The 14,147-nt window shown below is 44.1% G+C and overlaps 1 protein-coding gene across 1 annotated transcript in view; it reads right to left on the bottom strand.

Annotated features, from left to right (window-relative positions):
* Positions 1–5,507: 5,507 nt before the first annotated feature.
* LPAR1 (lysophosphatidic acid receptor 1) overlaps positions 5,508–14,147 on the bottom strand; it is a gene marked incomplete at both ends in the record, with an annotated part of 47,303 nt that continues 38,663 nt past the window's right edge. The window contains one exon of the mRNA XM_082336626.1: positions 5,508–5,809. Coding sequence (XP_082192752.1) covers positions 5,508–5,809 — 302 coding nt within the window. The remainder of the gene's footprint in view (positions 5,810–14,147) is intronic.

The following is a 14,147-nucleotide window of genomic DNA, read 5'->3' as shown; positions in this document are numbered from 1 at the left end:
CTTGAAAGGAAGGAAGGTGGGCAGGTAGGCATCAGGAACAGAACTGATTATTAATCGATTTACTTGACATAACCAGCCCCTTCCTTGTCCCTGTGTTTCAGCCCTATGCTATCTCTGGGAACAGACCAGCCCGTGCCTCCACAGAGATACGCTTTTTGAATAATTCCCCTCCACATCCAAAATACCAGCTCTCCCGACAAAGGGTATTTCTTGCATACTCCATATTACGCATGCTAAATACTTTATTGTACTAGATACAACCTCTAAACATTTACAGTAAGTGCACTTAATAGCAAAATTGTTTGCCAAACCTCATTGGCTCTCTCCATAGTTGTGAGTTATAAACATGGTTTTGTTTAAACAGGAAAACAAATGAACAGATTCCTGAGTCTCCCACATACACTTCTGGTTATCAGAAGTTTATCACAGGCAGACAGGAACATTTCATGGAGGCTCTTGTTAAAATGTTGGCAGCTTATCAGCAGGTTGGATTTCCATATACCACAGAAGACAGTAGCATAGTTTAATATCCTTGTTTGGTTGTTTTTTTTTTTTTTTATATCAACTTCTTTTTTTCTCCTTGATAGACTTAAAAAACTGGAGCTGGGTGAATAACTTCTTTGAAAATTCTCTAAGAGAAGAAAAAGGGAGGAAAAAAAGGGCACTTTTTCTTGAGGAGGTATGGCTGGACAGGCGTGAGAGTTAATACTCTTTAAGCTATCTGTCTACTGGAAGTGGCCTTTCCAATCAAACGGTAAAGCCTAACGCCAGCAGATAGCACAGACTGATTGCCAACGGCAAGAACCGATAGAAAAGGACATCATGATAGGTAGACTTGCAATTGCAAATTGCTCAACAGGAAAGCCCTTAAGAGGACTAGAAATGAAAAGCCAGTATCTGGGTTATGTTACTTCTGCAGCAGGTGGAAAAGAGCCAGTCCCCTAAGGCTGATCTCTGCCAGCTCCATCCCATCTCAAGGTCAGAAGGGACCCAAAGGAAGGACAGGTACAACGGGGACAGGGTCACGCCTCTGCATGGTGTGGGTACGATACTCTAGAGAAACACCTTTCCCAGCTCTGCTTTGCATCACCTTGATTCACAGAGATTGAATGACAGACTATGAGTGTTTGCCTCTCCGTCTGGTGGTGTCCTCTTTAATCCCACCTGGGGAGAACAATCTTCTGGGTGGGCTTTATTTCTTTCACAGAAAGAGCAGCATAGTTTTAGTCCATGGACACCTACTGCAGTGAGAACAGACAGAGCTGGCAGCATCACAGAGAGGAACCCCAGCTGGCTTTACAGTAGTTAAGCCTGCTATCTGGTAGCATACTTCTGGGGCAACACAGAGGTCAGAAGAAGCTACAAAACCTGCTTCAGAAGCAGAGTCCGCTTGAGTATCCCATGAGAGATTGCTCCTGGGACCCAGACTGGCCATGGCCAGCCCCCCCTGACCACCACAGAGGTACAGACCAAAAGACATACTCCCTGGAGTCACCTGAAAAGTTTCATATCAGTGCACTGCCATACTGGGAGAAATTTATGCTGGTATTGAAAAGTTAGTTTGGAGGGGAAGCAGAACTAAGATACTGGACATAAAAATATGTCCTTTCCTCTTTGACACCCAAGTTACCCAGGCTTAGTTTGCAACATGATCATAGCATCCCTGCCCTTTCTTTTTCAGCAAGTGACCTACGTCAAGCTTTCGCTGCCAGCTTGTTTAAGCAGCGCCACAGCTGGGACTAGTTGGGAAAGAAAGAGTTAAAAAACCAAAGCTGGATCTTGGGGCAACTATTTAAAACCTTCCGTTACTGGTGCACTATGGACAGACAGGTGTGCTTGGTTTTAGGAATCACCGAAAAAGCTGTTAATTGGCCTGCCCTTTCTCCTTGTGCCAGCTATCTGTCCAGCTTTGAGCATCTCAGTTAGCAGCCAGCCTGAAGCTACCAAGACATCTCAGAGAACATGGAGCAAAAAAGGGGTTGACAATAAATGCAATGTGTGTCAAACATAGAATATATTTTCAACTTTTGATGTAAATGCTGTGATTAACAGCTCTGCGGACCAATGGGTCACCCAGCCTCTCTAAATGTGATAGCAACAGGGAGTTAAAATTTTACTTAAAAATCCTTCATTCAAAGGCAATCTTTTCAATTAGTTTTCAGACTTGTGCTGCCACTGAAAAAAGAAAGTAGGAAAAACATATTTTCTTTGACCTGCAAATGATTCCATTAACCATATTCCTTTTAATACACAACTCCCCACCACGACAATTGCTGAAACAAACACCATTACATTTGAACTTCAGGAGGATTTACTTGGACCAGAGGCAGCCAGCAACAGAAGAATTTTAATGACTGTGGGAGGATCGCTGGTATTTTAAGAAGTCTTCTAAAACCTTTTGAAGGATTTGAGATAAGTAAAAATAAGTGGAGCAATTTTTTTCCCTAAGTACTTTGCACCATGTTTTCACATAGCAGAAGAAAGTTCTACAACTGCACAGTGAAGCTGGAAAATCTGAACAGAGGAGCAAAAGTTAAAAAAAATCTGAGACGAAACCAAGTGGCATGGGAACCACTCTAAAGAAGAGAGCAAATGAATCCTTCTATTCCAAGCTCTTGTTTTTATTCTTTGCTCACAGCAGCTTTAATTTCATTAGCTTGCAAAGAAACACTCAATCCACAGATCAGATTTCTCAAGGATATAGGGAGATCATGTCAACAAAACAAAGCACTAATTAAATTTTTAAACAGCAGCCACATGCTCAGTGAGTTCCTCTAGTGGAATCGTACAAGCAACATTTGCATCCTGTTGCCTTTGATCTAAAGCATTGCACTTCACCTTTTAGATGAAAAAGCCACCTGCTGCCAGAAGTGCTCCCGGATTAATCTACCCCACAACTGAAATTTAACTGCTGTTAGGAGTTCAAAAGGTCCAGCTTCTTGAACTGTTGAGTGCCTCCTTGGAGAAGGGCTGATCGATGTACCTGGGCAGCAACTGCCACCTGTTGCAATTACAATGAGAAAAGAAAAGCCTCCTTGGGCATCTGTCTTCACAAGGGGCCTCTGGACCCACCCGCACGTCACGAACGATCACACCCCTGGTTTATAACGATTCACCCTCGGCTCCTCCAAAACCACCACGCTTTCAGCACAGTGAACCGGGGTGAATGATTTGCTGTCATTTCTTAACATCATCCTCCCACCCTATCCAGGAGAGATTCAATAAAGAGCAGGCAAACAGCAGTAAAAAGGGCAGGTGGAAAGGGCAACCCCCCAAAAAATAGTGTCTATGATGTCCTTCTTTAGTGGGGAAGTTGGGGACACGAAAAAGTGGTCTCCCTGGATCCAGGAAAGAAAGCAACTCCGAGGACTCTTGAGAAAAGCAAATTGTTTTTTCAGTCAGATGTCCCCTGCTTTTGGAGGCACTCTTACCCTCTCCTTTCTTCTGCTTACTGCACTAGCTCAAACATCACACAGGCACTAAGAAAAATTTCTGAGTGGCTTAGCAAGCAGACGCTTTTAAATGAGAAAGTTCATACAGCCTGTTCTTCTCTTTCTCAGTACAGTTATGTGGATAAAAAACAAATCAACCTTTACATTCACTTGCTCTCAAACACAGTCAGAAAAAAGAACTGCTTTGTCCAAAGCAAGTGCAACACTCAATACCTTGGTCAACTGGCAGATAATGCTGTGTTTATCCCCTCTGCCCACTCCATCCTCCACAGTGTCCACACAAATTTGGCTTGACAGTACAGGTGAATTTCAGTTTTACTGAAAGCTGTGGCAAAACTTTCACTTTATTCAGTGGGGACAGATTTTGCTCACTTGCTGCTCTTCCCTCCCTCAGCAAGGAACTGCCTTTTCTAAGCAATTTTATGCTTCTTGGCAAGAGATGCTAAAAACTCTGCTTTTTGCTGGGCTGACTCTCTTCCCTTCATTTCTTCCCTGCCCAAACGGGAGAATATTGTCCCTTATGTTGCATTCCAGTATGTTATGTTGACGGATACACCTCTGATTTTTTGTTGTTGTTGTTATAGAGGCAAATTACAATTAGGAAAATGGCCCCAGGAATTTACTGTTGATATATTTTTTACATTGTTAGGAGAACACACAGTTTCCGAAAGAGAGGTCCCAAGTTTTTTATCAGTAAGATCCCATCTTTGCTCACATTTACACCTGTCAAGGAGTTTTGATTAATGTCACTGATTCTCGTAACTGAGATTCACATGACTGGCATTTCTCTTCGAAACAGCCATGTATGAAAAAATACATCTGTTAGCTTAGCTATTCATAAAAATGTACATGTGTGGCTATTATATGTAGCACGGTCCAGTCATCTGCAATAGACTACTACATATGTTGTCTTGACTTTACAAAATAAAATTGTACTTTGGCTTTTAGCAGCCTACTGCTTTTGAAATAAAGGGTACATCATTTAAAAGATACCCTACAAATATTTCTCAGTGCAAAAATGCAGAGGGTGTTTTATTTTCAATTACAAGAAAGGTTCCATAAAAATGCATACATTTTTTTCCACTTTAAAAATCCCTTTGCTTTCTGCCATGAACAAGAAAAGCATTCCAATGCCACAAATACTTTTTTTTTTTTTTTTTAAATGTACCAACCTGTCTGTAGCCCTTTAAGAGCATTAGGGATGTGCCCTACTTTAAGAACTTGTCCATGAAAAACTTGGGACCCCTCATATGTTACACATTTCATACTGCACTTCAAAGAACGTTAAATACCTTGTGACTAGAGTACTGTTTATTTCATAATCTAAACAAACACTGGAATACACTCTATGCTTTTCTACTTTCCTGCAGACTTTACAATGAGCTTTTTTTTTTTTCCCATGATTAAAACAATCTGCATACACACAGAACATGCATGCTCTCTAACATCAGTAATGTAGGTAAGAAAAGTCAGTTTCCAACATCTTCCTGTTGCCTGTATTAGAAAAAAATACTTTTGTTTTTACTGTAGTTATGGCAGTGTGGCTAAGGATATGAAGACTAGGGCACAGTCTTACTCCCTGCACAGAAAATGTTCATCACAAGCATGCTGATGGTGATAAATATTACATGTCTATTAAATGATAGGCATACTTTTATCCCCTTTACTCCCTTTTTAAAAAGACTAAGTGGCTACATGTAAATGCAGTGAAGCAGGTATAAGCTTAATTAATCAGAGTTGATTCAGACTGGCACCAAGAGGCAGCGAAGTCCGACGAAGTCTCAGCGAGGCTTTCCATGGGCTACCGATGACCTCCACCACAAGGCATCTGCCTTCTACTTTTTGAAAGTAGAAATCAAAGGCCTTGCAGCATGGCCAGTCTTGCGAATGGGGCGGACTGCGACAGTGTGTCGGGCTCCCTGGAAAAGAAGCACTTGTAGTCCATTAGTGTTTGAGAAAACCTTGTGAGTGGGTTACCTTCCCTGGGACCGTGCAACCACCCCACTCCGCAGCGTAGCCTGCTGCTCTTCATCGGCCACGTGGCTGGCTGCGGTTTTACACCACCGAATGGTCGTTGCTGTGGACGCCAGCCAAGATGGTGTGGTTGAGTGAGGATGCTGACCGGTCTGAGCCTTCGGTGGGGCCGTTGGCGCTCTCACTGCGCTGGCAGCAGAGGATCTGCTTGAAGGTCGCGCTCATTTCCTTGTCCCGGTAGGAGTAGATGATGGGGTTCATGGCGGAGTTGAACTCTGCCAGGAGCAGGAAAAATTTTTCGTAGGCCAGAACGTTGCACTGGGGACAGCAAACATCGAGGAGCAGCAAGACTAATCCTGGGGTCCAGCAGATTATGAAAGCACCTAGGAAGAGAAAGAGCGGACAAAACACAACAAAACCCACAAATATACTAATGCACCGTTTCTCGTCAAGACACTATGAGAATCATCCAACTGGGAGCGGCAATGGTTAATTTTCTCTTTCAAGAGAATGTTCCCACACTATTTCTTCACTGACCTGATGAGAGGGCTGCCTTTCAAAGATCTGCAAATGGTTATGGGCAGCACATCAAAAGAGCAAGGCATTCCCCGCCCCCCTCACCATCTGAAACGTTCTCTGCTTGGCAAATACATTTGCATTTAAAGTTGATAATGAGGAACATTTTTTCCCTTCAGCTAGAGACCTCTGACTAATCAATCTCTTGATCAGGAGAAACAATGCTGCAATTTACTTCTCAAACTAATAACAACAAAGAAAACCTTTCTGTGAGTGCTGTGACTGAAGCATCAGTAATAGAAAAAGAGTGGTGCAGGCAGCAATTCTCAAGAAAAAGAAAGCCTGGGTCTTGTTAATCCATTTCAGCCCATTATGTAATGGAAAGTCCTAAACACACATCCTTCTTGAACTGAAATGTCGTCCTTCAACAGATCTACTTCTTTTCTTAGGGCTCTATTCAACAGAAATTCAGAGGCTCCTCAGGCTTCAATAGTGTAAATGCCAAAGAGCCTTACCCTGATTAAAATGCATCCCCCTCCTTTCTCTGCTTTGCAAAGCTCTGAGGGGGATAAAGCCCAGAACAAAATTTGGAGTTCAATGCAGAAATGAAATCAAATGCCTTGCACTTTATTGGGAGTACCGAGTGTAAATGAAGATGCTAATTCCTTGCAAGGTTAAAGAGGTTTTAAATATAAGCACCGCTGGGGAAGCCCTTACACACCAATCATGTCAGAACGAAGATGGTGCTCCTGAGATTTTCCAGGCTGACATGCTTGGCTGAGGTGGAAACCAAGGTCTTATCATCAGTGGGCAGGCTTAGCACAGGCAGCAGCAATAAGGGCTTCCCAGCACTACCCAGTGAGCGCTGTTTTCAAATGGGTTTTCCTGTCACTGGGGTATTTATTTGTTAACATACTGCGTCCGTTTTTTTTCTGCAGTGATGCTCTCTGCAGGTCTAGCAGCTGACTACAGTCATTCTCTGCAGCATGCAGCCTTTTTGCCATGCCTGCCAAGAAGGTGCCAGCTGTAAGCTGTTCAGACACCTTTCCGTTTGGACGCCAAACCCACCTAGATCAAACAGAAGAACGTTTTCTGAAGGGCTTTGCAAACATGCAGGGTGTGCTGGGCTACAGACATTTGTTGCCAACCAGGCAACCATACACAGGGTTTCCATGTACAAAAAATTATCCCTAAACTGAGCTTGCTTGCGACTGAAGGTGCCACAGTGCCACTCAATGCCTATCACTTTGCTGACCAACAAAGCTTACAAAGGCAAAGAAGCTAGGAGGCGAACTGCCAGCTGCCAGTACAAAGCACGGGTGTCTTGGCCAAATGACTTTGTTAGGGGCTGGCAGCAATTTTAAGAATAGGGATGAAACTCTCCCACGCCGAGGTGGCATCAAACATATGAATCCATTTCACAGCTTTTGTCTGCAGCTCTTTTGGATTCCAGCAGTCCTAGACAAGAGTACTTGAAACCCATGCAAAGGACTACAGTCTTTTGTCCCTTCCTTGTACCTGTTCCCACAGGAGTAGAAAACTGCATCTCTATTTGCAGGATTGTCTGGGTTGATACAGAGGCTGCCCTCTGCACAGAGCAGCTCTGCTGACCTGGTTTCTGCAGAAACCAAGACAATCTTTCAAATTCAACCAGTCGCTGCTGAAACTGTGCATGTTGTGTTCTGCTTCCTAGCAAGTGAGGCAGCAGTGGACTTTGTTCCAGCTTGAGCATGTATTTTCTTCATTACAGGCTGCCTCGGGAGAACAACATCAGAGACGGGAACACTGCAAGTCATGGGATCTACAGTCAAGGACAAAAGACGATGACAGCATCCTCACCAGGCCTGTAGCAGAAAAGTCCAATGTGGGAACAATGGAGCTGACAGGAAAGCTCTCCTAGCATTGTTCAAAGTTGCAGTTGAAAGCTTCCGATTTTCCAACAATTTTTTTTGGTTGTTTTTTTTCAAATCTGTTGTTGAGAAACTAAACATGTCAAACAGAACATTCTGTTGCTATTATTTTTAGGTATGTTTGTTAAAAGCAGCAATAACAAGAAACACTACGGTGAGGCAGGTAGGCATTTGCCCCTGAGAAAGCCCCAAAGTCTTTGACAAAATTCCACATGCAGCCCACTGCACTAAACACTGATCTCAAGTGGAGTTTCTGAGCCTCTCTGGGCTCCTCAGTATCTCAGCTCCAACAACCTACATGCTGAGGCTTGATGTGGTTGCACTCAAGAAAAAGTGGACTGTGGTTGAGCAAGCAACTAAATGCCCTGTGCAGCTACACTGAAAAAACATATGAACAAACAGTCGCCTTCCCACCCAGCTCTGGAAGAGAATGGAAGTCGTTATTCTGCAAGTTGCCACCTTGCTGCTCACCCCAGGCCTGGAGCTGGGTCAACGATGTGCTGGCAGCCAGGGTGTCGAGTGGAGAAGAAACCCACGCTGCCTAGCTCCAGACCCACTTGGGCAACATAGGCTTTCTGCTTCCCTGGCCCCCAGCTGTGGACCAGGCTGACTTTCCAACCCGTTTCCTTCACGCGGCAGCAGTGGCAGCAGAGGAGCACACAGCATCCAGGACCGCACCTTTGTGCAAACAGGGCTAGCTTGAAGCTTCTGAACAGACGGCTCATTTGTTATTGGGAAGTAAAAGCCATTGAAGCCAGCTCCATTCAGTCTAGTGGGCTTTGTTTTACTTTAGCCCCTGGGATTTTCCTAGCAAAACTTCCCACCATGCCAATGGCTCCAGTGGCTTATTAAGCTAAGTCCTTGCAAATGGTGTCACAAACAACGTCTCTGGTTTTCTCACTTGTTATTTAACTGTCAGTACCCTGGAAAATACTGGAAATCATCACTCACGGTAAGGGCATGTTTGAGTTAGGTACAATGCAAAGAACACAAAAATGTCAGGCTCCTATTACTTCAGATATAGGAAACATCATCTGTTAAACATGAAATTCTTTCCCTGGAAGGAAAAAAAGCTTGAAATTTAGTTTTTCACTTCTTACCTGGAATATTTGTCAAAATAAAGTGATACTAAGCTAAAAGTGAGGTTAAATTCTTCCCCTTCCAGAAATCTGTTGTGCATTGATTTAATGAAGAATGACTATCTAAAAATATCACATCTAATAAAACAATGAGATCCAAAAGCTTCCTGCTGCCATATACTGAAAAGCCTTAAGCATACACCAAAATCTTGATGTATTTTGCTACTCAGGAACAGAACTGAGAGCAGCCCGAAGTACAGCGTGGGTAATTTCCAGGTGCATCTTAACATTTTATAAGCTTGGTGAAACCCACATTACAATGACATACAAAGCCGATCTATTGTATTTAGTGAATCAAATCTGCTCATCATCATGGATATGTCATTGTCATGCCATGGCACTAGGAGAGCCCAACATCCACAAATAAAATCACAGATGGTACATCCTTGGGTGGCTGAAGAGCACTGTTGCCTGGACAGATAGCATCTTGGGGTGACACCACCAGCCCTGGCAGTCCTTAGAGGCGCTGGCAGTGCACGAATCTGACCGAGATGTTCAATTGCAGCAGGAGGAACATTGCTATGGTGTATGGCCAATGTCTGCCCTGCGGGTCTGGGAAGAGAAGGCCTGGTGAAGAAGAAATGCCATCAGGCTGAGGGGTGAATGGCTAGCCATGAGACAGTAAAGCTTGAGGGAACTGGAGAAATGGCACTGCATCTTTTAAAAAGATTTAAGAAGACGAGAGGGGAAGGGTCCCTATAGACCGATAAGCGCATTTTACAGCAGGAAATCTAAGTTATAACAAAGCAGTCATGACACTAATCTCATCTTTTCTTGCTGTGTGTGATACCTCTCACCCAGGGCTGAAACTCCAGCTCCTTGTGCATGGTCTGTCTTACTGCGCTGTGGCAGAAGTCCACTGGGGGCTTTCCAATGACCATGATATGACTACATCACATCTGTCTTGAACCCTCATCTGGTGCACCAGCAGGGATTGTATTTCCATGGTAGTTGCATGCTTGGAAACTCCTGGGTAAGCGTGGCATGGCCTCACAGCAAGATTTGATCGCAAGAGTAAAAACGGTTGTGGGCAGTAGGCATATGAAACCAACCATGATAAATCACACAAAAATGAGTGACTAGAAAAACAAAAGAGAAAACAACTCCAAAAACCAGCAGCAGAAAAGAAACAAGCTACTTGAGAATAAACACTGACGAACTAGTCACTCATTACTAGGTCCTTGGTCCTCTCAGGAATGTTTGCAAAATCAACACAACAAACTGCAGACAATATAGAAAGATAAATTAGGAAAAAAGGATATGATAGAAACAGCCTCTTAAAACACAGAAATATTAATTCAGGGCTGTACTTGAATGACAGATCACCTCTGTGCTACTGCAGTCAAGCATGCCTGCTGGTTTAGTTTATCACTAAGCACTGACCACTCGGGATGACATTTCTTCCTACCAGTGGAGACTGTCTTAAATTGATGCCTGTATTTACAAAAACTTGGTAAGAACCAAAGCAAGTAACAGCCCCCCTTCTGAGAAGCTGACATATCCGGAAGATCTGACATAGTTAGTGGAAAAGAGGTTGAAGAGGGGGGAAAACCACAGTCAGTTTGTCTTGTGGAGCTTTCTTTTGTTTTTCAAAGAGCCAAAAGGCAGACGCTGCACAGATCTAAACCCAGGCTCAGAGAAGTGAATTCCAAGTGACTGTCCCTCTATGTGCATGGCAAAAGCATTTGGTCCAGTTTTATCCTAGGGCTGCAGATTAAATTGTTTTTTGCTTTCTGTCTGCTGCTGCAGACAGAAAGCAAGCCTTGTTTTAGTGGGACACTGATCAACTGCAGTGTATTTTTGTGTTAGGCATTGCTCTGGGGAGGCTGTAAGAAGTTTGCAAACAACATGCTGGAAGCACGCTGGCACCCAGTCCCCGGGGACCGCTCGGGGCCAGTCCTGGCAGGAGGTGGCACAGAAGAGCACCTCAAGGCTTGCTTGCTGTCCCCCTCCCGGCAGCTCCCCAGGGCCACGGTGTCCCCACACCGCCCCAGGGGTGGGCAGCAGGCCAAGGATGCAATTCAGCCTCCAACACCCAGCCCGGATGCCAAGGACCCGCACACGACCACCTCCCAGTGACCAGACTGGACGGCTACTTGTGAGGGCTACTTCTCAGGTTAGCAAGCGAAGCATTTCCTAAGCAGCACTTCCCCCCCCCCCCCCCCCATCTTGCCTTGGACAGCATAAGTCTGCGTTTATTCCATCACCGTTTATTTTCCTCTAACTCACAACAGCAAAATAAAAGAAGCGTTTCTGCTCCTGCCAAGTCACATTCCAAGTCCCTCAGAGGCCCTGGTGGGATGCAGCCCTTGTCAATGCACACCTATTCTGAAACACCCCTTTTCTCTTGCTTAACCATACTGTGTCCCTTTCATGTACCCTCTCCCACCCATCTTTGGTGTTGACCCTGACTTTACTGTTTTCTGGAATGGCCTCACACTCACCCTGCAAATTTCTCATACGGAGAAGTCCATATGGAGGGGAAAAATATGGAAAGGGCCTCTTTTAGGGAGTGAGAGGAAAGCAGGGAGGAAAAAACACCTTGCTTGTGTTTGCAGTTTTGTTAAGATTACAGAAGCAGGATAAGGCACTACCATACCAAAGACGGAAAAGACCCACTCCAGCTGAACTGCAGTGACATTGCAGTTGCCCACCTCCCCTTGTCCACCTGCTGTCCTCTCCAAATCCCCTCCTGTTCTCAGCGTGGCACTTGTGACAGGTGACTACACTGCCTCTTCCACTGGGACAATGGTGACCGAGAGAGGAAAGGACACTGGGCACCACTGCCAGTTACCAACATGGAGCACGGTCTTGCTGCACTTTCTGCAGGGTGAAAGCAATGCTATGGGGAGACGACTTGTTTTATTTAACAAAACCATAGCCAAAAAGGGCTACAGAAATGCCTGGCATTTTCCACTTCCTGATACAATCCCACCCTCAGCAGGGAAAGCCACTTGCTATGCTAGCTGAGAAGCAAGCTCGTCAGCTGCAACACAACTGCACTTCTTCATGCCCTAGCCATCTGTAAGCTGTATCAATAACCCTCCTTATCACACTGCCTATTATCTTGTGCATAGGATGAATAGAGATAAGTACTGCATGAAATAACGCTTATTTACAGCTATGTATTGTTTTCCCCAGATCCAAATATTAGAGAATGAAATCTAAAATGAATGCTTAATTATTATATGTGCAAAAAATCCATGAATATAGTTTATCATGCTGTAAACATACATAGTGTAGGAGTAATGTGTAAGAAGTGTAAGAATTCTTCTTCTAATTCTAGTCTGACATCATTTTCCCCAATTTTGCCACAACATTACTACAATAAAGCTTACAGTTCTTGGTGGATGAAAACACAGTTGTTGCTGTTATTTGTAGTTTCTGCTGGAAATAGTCAGCACTGGGGTAAGGTTTGCTTCCACCCATGGAATTTTTATGTGAAAAAATAAAATGTGACTACCACATATGGACCAGATTAACGAATGTAAAATAATCCTATGCTAAATTTGGCAAATTCTGCAGAATTTCAGATATGAAAGGCTTGCCTTTCCATCCACAGACTCCAAAAGGCTCAGGGAGGATGACAGTGAAACACAGCCCTTGAAAAGTACCCTAGACAGGGGAGAGCAGCATGCAGTGTACCAGTAACAACGGTCTTGTTGAAATGGGTGCTTTCAAAACCCCTTCATTTATTTAAGGTGTCTTTATTTAAGGAAGCTGTACGAATTTTGAATGAGTGACAGATTCATAGCACACTCCTTCTGCAGTTTCTGACTGAGTGCAAAATGCTGCTTTCTCTGACATGTGCCTGGGAGACTTTGATGCAATGGCCCCTTTGGGTTTCAAGCCAAACATTTCTCTGGTGGGGCTGTGTGTGAAGGGAAGGGGGGATGTCTCCAGCAGTGTAAAATAGGAAATGAGAAACAAAGCAAAGCTAAATAAAATCTACATTCATATTCATGCAACAGTATCTTACGTGTACTTCTCATAAGATGATTTGGAGTAAGAGGACTCAGGCAAGTAAGAGAAAATACAGAACTAGAAGGCATATGGGAGGAGCTGGGTGGTATGAGTTATCAGCCTGTCTTTCACAACACTGTACTTGCCCCATCCTTGGGGACCCCATTCTAGTCTCTCATGAGCTGAACAGCTCTGCATGTGCACGTTACAGATAAAATCCTGACCTCAACTTTTCCAGGTATCTGAACTCCACATGAAAAGTTGACAGGTTTGCCAGATTTTTTAGTCTACTGCACCCATGGTTTGCAAAGGGATTTTTAAACAAACTGTTGCTGCTAGTACTGCATCCCTTCCCTGATTTCCTACCTTCTCCGCAGCTATATGCATACACACACTCCAGCCTCTTCCTGAATCCTGTTCTGGGATTTTGAGCTACTGAGTTTGGTCAGACTTTGCGCAAAATAACAGCTGGATCATGGAGGAACGCAGAAATCATGTCTTGCTCCAAAACTTATTTCCCCTTCCCAGGAGGAATACAGTATGTGTCTGCTTCAAACATCTGTCTTCACCTTTGAACTCCTGTGCACAGAATTAATTCGGTGTTTAAGGCATGGCTATCTTTGTCAACAAATCACCCCCTCTCTGAGGAACCTGGCTGCTGCCCTCTTGAAGCATTTATCTGGTTTAAGGCATGCTAATCACTTAACATGAAAGCTTCCTTGGGGCTCTGCCTGTGCTCTAGCTGGGCTGGGAGGAGCAGCATGCCTTGCCCACAAAAAGTGAAGTTCCAGTGTATGTTAGCATCACCTCATTCTGGGCCTTAATATTTAGTATTTCACCGGTTCATCCCTTTAATCCTCATCGCTCACTTTCTTTTCAGAAAAAAAATAAAGTAAAAAGCTCTTCCTAAATGGACATACAGTCTTGACCACAACTGATACTCCTGATGGCATACAGGCTCCTTTGCTACAGGCTGGCCTCTGCTCTCCCTGTTCTCTTCCTATGCTCACATCACCACACTGCTCCCAACAATTTATCATTTAAATACTCACTCTTACAAATTCCTTGGTGAGATCTCTAGGTCAAAGCCCTCCTTTTAAACTAGATACAATTCTGCAACTACACCTGCTGCACCCAGGGCCAGCTGAAGATACACCTGACACACTGCAGCATTTCACAGGGTGCCGCCAACA

The sequence above is a fragment of the Platalea leucorodia genome (assembly GCF_965183815.1).
Source record: "Platalea leucorodia genome assembly, chromosome: Z".
In the NCBI taxonomy this organism is placed as follows: domain Eukaryota; kingdom Metazoa; phylum Chordata; class Aves; order Pelecaniformes; family Threskiornithidae; genus Platalea; species Platalea leucorodia.
The sequence above is the reverse complement of the archived record's forward strand: the minus strand, read 5'-3'. Positions and strand labels throughout refer to the sequence as shown.